General features: G+C 43.8%; 2 protein-coding genes across 8 annotated transcripts; both read left to right on the plus strand.

Moving 5' to 3' along the window:
• The first annotated feature begins 1,278 nt into the window (after nucleotides 1-1,278).
• Nucleotides 1,279-7,244, plus strand: lrrc3ca (leucine rich repeat containing 3Ca). 7 transcript variants are annotated; one of them, XM_003961319.3, is made up of 3 exons: nucleotides 1,738-1,862; nucleotides 1,974-2,253; nucleotides 4,293-7,243. In XM_003961319.3, the coding sequence occupies exon 3, from the start codon at nucleotides 4,319-4,321 to the stop codon at nucleotides 5,159-5,161; it is 843 nt and encodes a 280-aa protein (XP_003961368.3). In that variant the 5' UTR covers nucleotides 1,738-1,862; nucleotides 1,974-2,253; nucleotides 4,293-4,318; the 3' UTR covers nucleotides 5,162-7,243. The 7 variants fall into 7 exon arrangements, with proteins under 7 accessions (XP_029698964.1, XP_003961368.3, XP_029698961.1 ...); XM_029843098.1 differs by lacking the exon at nucleotides 1,974-2,253 and adding an exon at nucleotides 3,291-3,550 and having other exon boundaries at nucleotides 1,846-1,862; nucleotides 4,293-7,244; XM_029843104.1 differs by lacking the exons at nucleotides 1,738-1,862; nucleotides 1,974-2,253 and adding an exon at nucleotides 1,279-1,726 and having other exon boundaries at nucleotides 4,293-7,244.
• Nucleotides 7,245-10,498: 3,254 nt separating this feature from the next.
• On the plus strand, nucleotides 10,499-12,133 carry csf3a (colony stimulating factor 3 (granulocyte) a). Its single transcript, XM_003961466.3, has 5 exons — nucleotides 10,499-10,632; nucleotides 10,911-11,080; nucleotides 11,403-11,510; nucleotides 11,607-11,747; nucleotides 11,836-12,133. Exons 1-5 carry the CDS (start codon nucleotides 10,617-10,619, stop codon nucleotides 12,019-12,021), a joined length of 621 nt encoding a protein of 206 aa, XP_003961515.1. The 5' UTR covers nucleotides 10,499-10,616; the 3' UTR covers nucleotides 12,022-12,133.
• Nucleotides 12,134-12,438: the final 305 nt, after the last annotated feature.

Raw genomic sequence — 12,438 nt, forward strand, 5'->3', positions numbered from 1 at the left:
GAAGTCTATAATCCAAAAAAGAATTGTGAAAGGCCATTCTGTAATAGTTTGGACACCGGTCTGAAGTCATATGAGAAAACTGGCCTTAAATACAGTGTTCTCACATGACAAGCAGATCAACTATTCATACTTTACTTAAACTCTTTGCAATTTCTGGTGAGAAGGGTTCAGTATGATGCAGTAGGGAATTCAACATCTACCGTTTCCTTCATATCAGTAATCTCAGGCTTCAAAGACAAGGTTCCGCGGAGGAAAGACAAGTTAAAGTAACATCCCTTTAGCCGGAAGAGCAGGTAAATCCTTTAATACACAGTTCCCCCTTTGATTAAAAGCTGTGGGAAGACAGGTAGAGAAATAAATAAATAAATAAGGCAGGGTAATGTATTCACAAAGACACGACAGCACTTTGATCTCGTTCAGGAATCATTTTATCATTTTGCCATAATAAGCTGCAGAGCCAGAGACACACTGATAATGTGTGAATGTGAATGTGTGTGTCTCAGCGAGAGCAGGAGAAGCAGGACGCGAAGTGACAAAGAAAGAGAGATCATTAATGCGTCCTGTGTTTTGTCAGTGCCACAGACAGCAGACAGAAACATTCTCATGGTTAAACATCTCCCTCCTGTTAATCTGACATCATAGAAACTTTGGTTGGATAATCCCGCTCAGAATCTAGACTTCAGTGGGAAGTGTCGCTGAGCAGATTTGCCACCTGCAACTGGAAGTGAACTGAATCATTTTACCCAAGTTTTAATACCGGTTTAATATTAATTTGGCTTGTATCGTTTGTCTATGCACTTTTGTGTACTTAAGATGCATAATTACCAAGAAATGTTTCAAGATAGCTTCTGCACGTAGCATCAGTGCTAATGCTGGCGTCACAATGCAGACAGCAGCCTGCAGAGCAGTGTTTGAAGTAATCTGATAAAGAATGAATATCAGTGCACTCTCCTCTTTCTATGAGAGCAGAGTAATCCTATTTTCTGTACTTTTACTATCACATATTCTTTAGCTTATCTGATCTAGGGCTAATTGACAAGAGCAGGCTCGTAACCTTGATGCTGATAAAAGTGGAGAGCATCAAGGAGCAACCATGAGGATTATATAACTTTTATAACTGTAACATGATAATTATAATGAAGAAAAAGGTGAAGGGAAAAACTCAGGCCAAAATTTGACTTTATTTGAGGTATCGGCATACTAAGAAGTATCTGATACCAACACGTGTCTGTTAGGGTGCTTTAATGTCTCACGTGCTCCAAAACATGCTGCAGCTGTAAGATAATTTTTTTTTTTTAAAAGGTGCATTTCTGAACATTCAAGATCACATTTTTGGTCTGTGGTTGTGCAGCTATAATGATCTGCCCTGTACTGGACACAGCTCAGCAGCAAACCAAAATATCTAACAGCTACAGCCGCTTTCACCTTTACCAAGAAATCATTTCCTGCTTTAGGTGGAGCTTTCCTGACTATTGATTTGATCCCATTAATCTGCTTGGCAGACCCTATAGGCCTGCTCATGCATTCTGTTTTCATATTAGATTTCATTACATTTTCTATGGGCTTCCTTATCAGCTCGCAACAGGCAGGAAAGGGGCCTGGAGATCCACCGCCCAAGCTGGCTGACTGTATTCTTGGAACAAGCTTGAGATCAAAAATGATGAGTGTAGGCTGCCAACACCACCGCTCCACGCAAGAGCCCTGCAGCGAGCATGAGCTCACTTCTGTGCGTGAGAACCGGAGGGAACCGACACCTGATGCGTGCGTCACCAACAATTGGAGATGCATATGAATGAATCCCATTAACAATTGACACGCGTGCTTTCAGACGCGGCGCGGCTCCTGCAACAGGATTTCAACCTGTGCGTAATTTGCGTAAACAGCTTGTTAGAGCACTCACGTTTTTGTCATCTTTTGGATGATGCCGTGACGCCGTCGTTACTGACAGACCTTTCCCTGTCGTCCCTGTCAAGGGAAGGCTCCGGTGAAAGCTGCCTATAGTTTTCCGGTTGCGTGGAAACTACAAGGTTGCAGCGAGCGTGAGCGCAGCAGCATTTCCAGCGGCGCGGCTCTCAGCGCGCGTTAAGCTGCGAGGGGATCTGATGGAAGCGAAACCATAACACTGAGCGGACTGTCTGTCTTTGCTGATCTACTGGACGGCTTTATTTATTTATTTTGTTTGTCCGTTTGTTTGTTTTTAATAATCGGGAACTTGCCGAGAATCATGACAAGGGAAGGAGACGCGCTAAAGACGTGAGTGTGCATCGGACAGAAGCACATTTTTGCCATAATTCGTGCTTTATTCATTTGGTTTTATTGCAGCTTTCAAAATGTAATTTGTACAGGAAGTATAACAGGATCGCAGACAAACTTAAGTGCATCAGCTCCCAGGAGGCATCCTCTTTCTTTCCGCGGACCTTTCTCGTGCTTTATCGTGCAGGAAAATCTAAATTTATCTTTATACTCCTACTATTTTGTTTCTACCGGATGGTTTTGATTAACAACTGGTGCAATTATCAGTTCGTGGTTTTCATGTTATGAGGATGGCTGGTTGAGGATGTGGATATTAAAGACAGTGATGTTTGTGCACGCTGCATTAAATTACATAAGAATCTCGTCTTCGTGCATCTGGCGCTCAATGTAATTCCTCCGGATTATTGTCGGATGAATGAAATGGACACTTCAGGTGCAAATCTGGAATCTTGGAGAAGCCGAGCTAAATGCACTGAAATTACAGCCCATTAGTTTGATTTTCATCTTTCCATTTCTGTCCTCATTGTCTTGTCATAAAGTATTCCAACGTTTAAAAGCTGAGGGATTGATTTGCCTTTTCTCTGGCATCCAAATGACGGTTCGTTAATTAAATGCTGAATGAGCCTGGTTGTATCAACAGGACAGTAGCAAATTTATGAAGTGAGAGACTGGCCTTTGGCTGCACCTCACATTTAATGTTTGGATGCGACCACTTTAGGAAAGTTTGTACCTGATTTACAGTCCAACAGATACATTTATTCCAGGGTGGGGTGGGGTGGGTGTGTATATGATGGTCTTTAGTTTTATTAAATTTCTATATTATTGTTCCAAGAGGCACATTTTGGAAGGAAGCTGGTGCCCCACCCTGCACTTGAGTGATTTTACACCCTCTGCAGATTATATTACATTGCGCCCTTCATTTCCTCCACAACACAGCGTAGTTCTAACACACTGTTCTCCTGCAGAAATCCTCATCATATCATCCTCACGCCTCCTATTTTCTCCCTTGACCATGCTTTCTCTTCCTCCATCACCAGCATTTAGCATCTGCCCTCACATTATCTGGTAGCAAAATAGCCTGCTGTCATGCTGATGGGAAAAGTGGAGACTTCCCGAGGCCGTCGTTTCAGCCCTGTTGTTGCGTTTCCTTGGGTTCGGGGTGCATCTGTGCATCTCTTAAACTGGCGTAACAGTGACCGTTATTAGTTGCGTGGCTCGGATAAATCATCTGTTCTGTATGCGTGCACACACACGCACGCACCGTCGCCCATCACCCAGTGTCGTGTGACACTTCGAGGTGCGTAGAGATCGATTACATTTTTTTTAATCTTGGTAAGTGGATCTTGTCGAGTCTCTGGACATTTTGAAGGAATCAAGATATTCGCCTTTGTTTTTTTCCAGCTGTGAGACCAGTCAAGTTTACCAGGTGCTGTTTATGGCTGTAGCAGAGTAGTTTTTCTGTGAGGGGATTAGTAACTGGATACACGGTAGCCCTGGTGCCATTTGTATGTTCATTAAGTGTGTTATTTTGTGCAGGTCGTGAGCACACAGCATATGAAATGTATTTTATAGGACACGCTGAAAACCTTTAACAGATCTTTTCTAATTGCAAGTACAGTGAGTGCTTTGCCTTAATTTATTTTATCACTTATTAGGCTTTAATAGTCATTTTTAACTGCATTGGATGAATGGTTTTGGCAGCCATAGCATAAGAAAGATCTGGAAACTTTATATGTATACGACTCCTCCTGCTCGGAACATTTTGTTCTCTGTGCTGTCACATCACTATGTTAATATCAATCCGTGTACTGAAATAGCCCTGCACCACAGGGATGTCAATTATAAAGGAGTCACAGTGAGACCAAAGGCTTTTTAGAGCTTGTTTGTTGCTCTGGAATGATGCCATCTTTAATCTTTGCACTTTGTATGAAATCCTACAGTAGTGCGATTGTTTCCAGTGTTCTTGCGTGAGAAAAGTACAGTTTTTCATTCACTTTCTCTGCCACTGCTAACATGAATTCCTGTTGCTTTTTCAACAGCTTCTGGGGAGGTTGAGGTGAATTTCATGTTGTCCGCTCAGATAATCCTTCCCTGTGCCGCCCCGTGTCCCACCATGGCCCTGCCCGTGCACATGCTGCTGCGCCACTCACTGATGATGTGTTTGCTGCTGCACAGTCTGGTGCTAATGTCTTTCTGCCTCCACCACGCCGCCACCAGTTGTTCCAGGAACTGCTACTGCACCGAGAGCGACGGCGGCGGGAAGACGGTCCGCTGCAGCAACCTGCAGCTCACCGAGATCCCCCAGGATATTCCCAATGACACCAGACGCGTGTACCTGGACTTCAACCACATAACTGCAGTCCCAGCAAATGCTTTTGCGGGATTGCCTCACCTGGTTGAGTTGGATCTATCGCATAACGAATTAAGCCAGTTAGAACCAAAGGCGTTCCGAGGTCTGGGCTCCTCGCTACAGTTCCTCGACTTGTCTTCCAACAAACTCGTAAAATTTAACCCGGAGGCTTTTGAGGGTCTGCGGGCTCGCGCCAACCTCACAAACAATCCGTGGCACTGTGACTGCAGCCTGCAGATGGCCTTACCCCACGTGGACCTGGAGCCCGCCTCACTAGCGGGTATAGTCTGCCAGACTTCGGATCCTGAAGAGACTGGAGTTCAAGGACTTGCCTTCCTGTTGGCGCCAGACATAGACCTGTGCGTGGTAATGAAGCGGACTACAGACGTGGCCATGTTGGTTGTCATGTTTGGCTGGTTCTCAATGGTAATTTCCTACCTGGTCTACTATGTTAGAGCGAATCAGGAGGATGCCCGTAGACACTTGGAGTATCTCAAGTCATTGCCCAGCAAGCAGACAAAGTCAGAGGAATCCTCCACGATTAGCACGGTGGTGTAGAACCAACGGACCAACGCAACATCTCATAAGAGTGAAACTCCAAACCAAATAAGGCAGAGCTACAACCTGCCACCATGCAGTTATCCTGTGGGTTATCATGTGCCTGCGCAAGAACACGTTCTGATTCACCTTAACCCAAATGAATAATTCATATTTCAGCAACCCATTAGCTGAGCGGATGGTCTGGCCGGTGCACCGGGCGAGGAAAAAAGCAGTAAATTGTGGAGACAGTGAAAACATGGCTTCCAAATGGGGTTTATCCAGTGGTGCATGCACCTCCACGGCCCTCACTCACAAAGAGACGATTCAGGGGGTGAGATCCTGGCGTGCATCAGAATCTGTTTGTTCGGGGGGGTTTTATTTCAAACGTAGCCGTGTTTGTCTTCAGTTCTGTGTGCTGTACTGAAAATATATCTATGTTTTAAACCCGAATGACTTGTCGGTCTGAATCTTTGCTGGTTTGACAATGGTCTGGGACTCAGCTCATACATGTAAGAAGGGGACAGAGTCTTCTGCCACGTATAGAATATCCTGTAACTGTCAGAGAATTAGCTCTTCAGAGTTGCTGCAATGACCTCTTGGTCTGTCACACGTTATAATAGGAAAAGCTGTTTCAACACTCATCTTCCTTATCGGCTCAACCTCAGGGAGGCCTCCGTGATTAAACCTTTCTCAAAAACCGTTTCTCCTGCGCTGTTTTATTCACCCTCATGCCTTTCATAAGCAGCCAGCAGGCCTTTAGGAGCATTTGGCCTGACGTGGTCACTCTCTGGCTTCTCTGCTTATCAATTATAAAGGGATGCAGCGGAAGTCAGTCTTCAATTTCAACAGGATGGGGCGCAGAGGAGGATGCATTTGGTGCATCTCTACTCAATCTGTCAATACAAAAATGAACCACAGGATGGTAAATGCATTTGGTGGTGTAATTTAATTCCTTCCCCATCTCTTCTCTGAGACCCTCTAGCTGAACAAGGTAAGAACGTCTGCAGATGGTGACAATTTGGTTTGTTGCATACAGCAGAGTGGACTAATAATTGTTTTATCGGGGGAGGGGGTCATAAAATATCTGGAGAAGAGAATGTGGGACGCCATGAATGTTTAGATTGATGCAGTTTTGCAAGAGAAAGGCACTAGAATATCAGGTGCTCCCATGTTGCCTGGAGTTCCCTTGCGTGGGGAAAACACCTCCCTGCTGTCTATAGGCTCCTCAGTGGGGGTTCACAGTTCTCACAGTGGCAGGTAAAGTCAGTCCCTGATGATTCTTAACTGAACTACCTTTCTCCTGCTTGCAAGGATATGAGGCTATTAAGAAAATGTTTTAACTCAGCCATGTGGCATAAACATAAAACTGAGTAATATGGAGGCTTATATGGTGCCTCTGGTGGAAAGTGTGGTGGTGACCTCATTAACCTGTCGAATGGAGTGGCTTTTGATGCCATATAACAGGCATCATTTTAGAAAAAAGTCATCAAACAGCAACCAAAACAACTCGTGTATCAAGTGTGTTTTTCATTAAAAAGGTCTGGTTAAATCAAACTTGTCATTGTGCACTGTAGAAAGTGAGTTAATACTGATAAAGCCGCAGTATCCTGATGGCAGAAGAGGCTGTAAGAGGTAGGATCCAGTGTTTGAGTCTGAACAGTTTAAAGAACTTGCATAACGATTATAAACGCTATCAGTCTTGCTGAAATAATCACAAAACATTTCACTTTGACTCCGTGTCTTTTTACGTGCACCTTTATGCTCAACATGCTTTCCTTCGCTGCCGTAGTGCTACTTTTTCTGTTCATGCCCCACAATTTCTATTATTAGCCCGAGCTCTTATACCAAAAACAGTGATATTGATCTTGAAGTTGAAAAATAAAACAAAGCTGAGATGCTTCTCTGACACTTCCCAACACACTCTCTCTCTCCCACTCTCGTGGGATCAACTTTGAAATGAACACAGAACTGAGTCTCCTCCAGCTCTTGCGTTGTTCACCTGTATCTTCTGCAGCCATGTGTGTTTGTGTGGAGGCCTGTAACCCAACGCTTCTGCTCACTAGCACGCATAAATGCCCCACAGGTTAATTTACATTTCAGAGCAGCTCTGCCTGCTCCCCCTGCTATCTTGGACTGGTTACACTGGTGTGAGCATTACAACTGCTGGAGAACAGCACACGGATCGTAGGGATAAGGTGACACATCCAATCCCACCTAGCACGGGCTGTTTGGTGTCTGGTTTCAGCTGAAAACGCTTCATGTGGGGGTCATGTATAAGGCTTCTAGGGACACTTGATTTGTCTCTGTTGGCCAAAAGAGATAAGTGACACCAAAGATGCTGCAGCTGAGGAAAGTGAGAAGAGACATCCTCTAAATGAGCACCAGAATGCTGAAGGTGGACCAAGTTTCCGACTTCACAGTGCGTGACGACTCCCCTTGTGGTGGAACAAGTTTGAGAAATACTGGTCACAGTTTCATATTCACATGTTTGACCCTAACAGGCTGTATGAAATTAACTTCGCTAAGGGTTTAGAACAACTAAATTTATCTAAGAGGGGTGTTGGATCGCAATACCTCTCGTATGTAGCTGCTAATCCACGTGTTCTTTGAATGAAGACTTCAAGAAGAAAAATGCCAATTTCAAAATGTATTTAACAATAGAACCAATTCGAGATCCAAATATTACAGAGCTCCAGGCCAGTTCATAACCCTACAATAACAGAGTCCATTGCCAGGGCATGAAGCCTGACAACCTAACTATCCCTTGGCCCAGTCTTTTATAGAAACACATATGTAAATTCTCAATGTTCATACAATCCAATCCAGTTCCTCTGCTGGGATGACCTCGTCCTCTTCTTCCAGTCTCCTTTGGTGTTGATACAGTCCTTCTTCTCCATTATCTTCCCAGATGGCCAGATCAAAGTTCCCATTCTTCATGCAAATAAGTTCATCAACCCCACCCTGATGTCCCGTTTATAAAGGGTGTTTAACACCCCCAGCCTGACTGGTTCCTGAGATTACAATGGAACAACAACAACAATCCTGTGAAAGGAATGTCTCTGATCCTTGTTACATTTGCTAATGAATCTACCATGCCTAACTTCTAAGAGAAGACAGGAACATAATGTAAAACACATAATACAAGATAAAGACAATTCTCATCAGGGGCCAAGTTACCTCAAACCATCTCACACAAACCCAGCAAAAAGCTGCCTCGGATTTAGGCTCAGTTAAAAGATAATACAAACAATTAAAGAGCATTCATAAGAGGGCACATCTCCAAATGGAACAATTGCTCTTAATTTTGAAGAAGGAGATCATATCAGTTTAATTTTAATATATATTGCATATTAGTAACCTTACAACACATATATTAAACCTCAAGATACAAAATAAGCTGCAATAACCTGTCGCTCGAGCTACTCAAACTTACATGACCAAACTGAAAATAGATGCTCATTTATTGCAAAATTCTGCATTATGACAGACATGGGTGATTAGTCATTAATTGCCACATCCTGCATTCATCAGCATGGCAACAATACACCTCAACGGTTACATTGAATCCGGACGGTGAGGTCATCGATGGCGTCATGTGTGACGCAGCATGATGTGCTCCCACAATGGAGATGTAGGCCTGAAGTGATTACAGCTCAGCCACCGGGTCACTGGGGGGTCAGGGAGCGCGGCCTCTGCAGTGAATAATGCCCCTGATGTGCACCGTTGATTGCAGATCAGACCCGTGTGGATTTCAGGGATCAGATTTGACAGTTTCTCTTCACAGCCTTCCAAGCGCGCCGCATGTACAGTACAGGAACACGCTGGCTGATGCCCTGTGTCACGACACGAAGCGGGCTGATGCAACAGTTTGAAAACGCAGACGTGTAAAGGAGACCGGGCAAAAGTCACTCTCTCTGCATTTATTTAAAAGAATTTGTTTGGAATCACTTTTAGTGTTGTAGACATAGTTACATGAAAAAAATCCTAAATCATATTTATGGAAATATAAACTATGATCTGTGATTTCCAATAAAAATAACAGTTACTAATTAATGTCTGTCTTCAAAAAACTTTTATTGAAGACAGACATTAATTGGTAACTGAGCTCAGACTGCTGAGGTGCCTTTGAGCAAATGCTCAGAGCTCCTGTGGAGGGCAGCTCATGGACTCTGACTCCTGAGCCTTAATATTTGCCTGCGCATGTGTTCAATGTTCATGTATACGGCAGGTGTTTCCACAAAAACAGAATGTTAATGTCATTTCCTTTCTGCGAGACTAATAAAGGATTCTTCTTTCAAGTTTCCTCACAGAATCAGTACCGAGGGCGCGGAAATATCACGCCACCAGATGGCGCTCTTAGCAGCTTTACGGTACCATACACAGTTCACCATGAACAGGGTGAACAAGTCACTCATCACTCACCTCACGAGCTTTACTCTACAATGTTTTCTCTCTGTGCCTGATAGCTTTTGTTGTTGGGATCTAAATCTTCTACATAGTTAAATGCTACTTTTCTAAACTCTTTTTAACTTTATAAACCATCTGGCTGAGCCCCTTCTCAAGTTCTATTGTGGTGAGGGGACCTTTACCTCACAATTCTTGCTCTTCACACTTCTAGTCAACTCAACTCTTTTATGGGAACAAAAGAAACCTCAAAACAACAACCCAAATTAGAGTGATAATGATTCTACTAAGATACAATCTCAGATCGGAATGACTTACAGGATGTGTTGAAGGAATTATTATAATTATCTTTGACATAGTCATCTGCAAATTCCTGTTTCCACTTCATATAGGTGGCTTGGTCAGGTCAGTGGCAGAATTAAAGATCAAGATCATCACTGAACAACAGATTTTCCAAAAGAAGGCAAATCTACGTGATAGGTGTCATTTCCATCCAGTGCTGTTGCCAGTAGTCAGCTGTCTGTTTCCTCCGAGCTTCTTTGACTGCAACATCGGGGTATACGCAAGTGTCCATGACCTAAACGACAAGCATTGCATCACTATCTGTCAAAAATGACTAATGGATTCCACTTCCCAAATCAAAACTCTTGAATTGTGTTAATTTAAAACTTTATCCGAACAACTCGTCACGACTTTCACACATTTCTTTAAAAAAAAAAAATCGCTTTAATCCGTGTACTTATTTGTGTGTATTTATTCAAATACATGTAACTTGTCGGGGCAATAATATGGTGACAAACTATTAAATGCCAAAGCACATTGTCTTTACTATTACCGTATTATTGGTGTCGGTATTACCGTAATTATTAGACGTATAAACTACGTCATTGATTAAAAGAAATGTCTATAAATATCTTGTTTTGGTTATTTTTAGTCTTAGACAGTCATTAGGGTACTCCTTCCGAAAAGGGGAATCCCACAACAGCTATATAAAATGCCTATAGGGATCTTTATCGATGCATATTGCTGACTGGAGGTGAACACTTCAAGACATTCCTCATCAGGGGCCATGAACATCCTGATTGGTGAGTCTCTTCACCAAAATGCTGACGAAATGATGCTCGCTCTCCCTCCCTCTTCTGCTGGTCATGTCCAGACAGATCATTTTACGCTGCAATCACCAGTGGAGAAAACTTTTTCTTGCATTTGAACGCAGCACGGAGCTGCTGGATCCAGAGTGCCAGGCTTTGCCCGCCTCCGACGCGCACATATTTGCACTTTGCGCTGGAAAGTGTCCAGTGGAGGGTTGTTTTTGTCGCGCAGCCTTGGTGACGTCTCCCTCTCTCTCTCTGTTCTCCTCCAGTCCTCGTCATTCCTTACATGGCCATGCTGGGCTGCGGCGCGCCTGTTCCGGGGAGCAGCGCACTTGTTGAGGACCCGCAAACGCAGGAGCTGGTGCAAACGAGCCGCCTTCTATTACAAAAGGTCCTGATGGCCATTCCAGAAACGCACAGATCCAGCGTTCAATCCGAGGTGAGACAAGAGTCGGTGTGAAATGAAGAATAGAGGCTGCAGGAAAGCGTCTGAGACAGAGACAGACGAGCTCGATTAGACGTGCCCGAATGTTTTCCTGGTGCCTAAATTAAGACCACGTTAGTTATGACAACCTATGTTCTTGTAACTGGTACAAAAGGAGAAGTCTTACGGGTTTGTTGGGACCTGGAATGATTTCACATTGTGTAACCTTGACATCATAGGTGACTGACAGTGTGTTTTCTTTTTTAAAAACAAATTATGTTAACTGAAAGGGAACTAAAGATCGGTCTGTAATCTCACTTCGCCATCTCTCCTACAGTCTCTGAAGCTCAATTCCTCTGAAAATACAAAGCTTGTCATCATGGCGTCCACTATTGGCATCCCACCAGCCCCGGTCCTCAAAGCCTTGTCAGAAAACTTCACCATGGTAAGCATCTTCAGCGGAATCACCCTGTAAGAGAATCACAGGCTACAGCAGCAGCCAGTTTCTCATCTATGTGCCTGCGTGGTCCGCTTTCTCCAGGGGACCTGTTTGAGACGGATATCGGAGGGTCTTCAGCTGCATCGGACCTTACTGGCCGTCATCGCTGATCACCTGAAAAACAAGGACCGGGTGTTGGCGCTGCAGGCCGACATCAGAGACCTGAACATTCAGATCAACAAGGTTTGTGTGTGTGTGTGTGTGTGTGTGTGTCCTGCTCTTTATCAATGACTCCAAATTTAATTTCACTCAACTTTGGTTCGTTTTGCAGATGCTGAAGATGGTCGGAGAAGAGACCGTGGTGCCACCCGCGGTCACATTAAACCTGCCGGCAGACTATGAGGTCCAGGTGGCTGCACACCTGACTCTGCAGCAGCTCCAGACATTTGGGCGGGACGTGGACCGCCACCTGAAGAGCCTGGACAAGACCGTGGACGAGGAACCAGATGACAGATGATCACCAACATCCCACTGCTTGGCATTAGTTACAATACGTTTTACCACTTTAGAAATATTTATTTTTTTAAAATTTGTATTTATATATTTGTATTTATTTAATTAAATCATATTTATTTTAGCAGTAAAGTCTTTATCTCTTTATTCTCTTTTCACTGGGTTCTTTAAAAACTGATCGCTGACAAATATGAAAAACGTCGCAGCGCTTCTAAAGGACAATCAAGATGTGTTGAACTCTATTATTACTGCTGATGACGGTGGGCTTTAGCCAGCGGTACATGGTGGCAAGACAGTATGAAGCAAATGCTTGGAGTTTCCAGGAATTAAAGTGAATGACTGGGTCTCCTGAGGCAGGATCTTTCACATGTACTGAAATAGAGAAGTACCACTGAAGATGAAAATGCTGTATAGTGCCAGA

This window comes from Takifugu rubripes, chromosome 1 (genome assembly GCF_901000725.2).
Source record: "Takifugu rubripes chromosome 1, fTakRub1.2, whole genome shotgun sequence".
NCBI classification, from domain to species: Eukaryota; Metazoa; Chordata; class Actinopteri; order Tetraodontiformes; family Tetraodontidae; genus Takifugu; species Takifugu rubripes.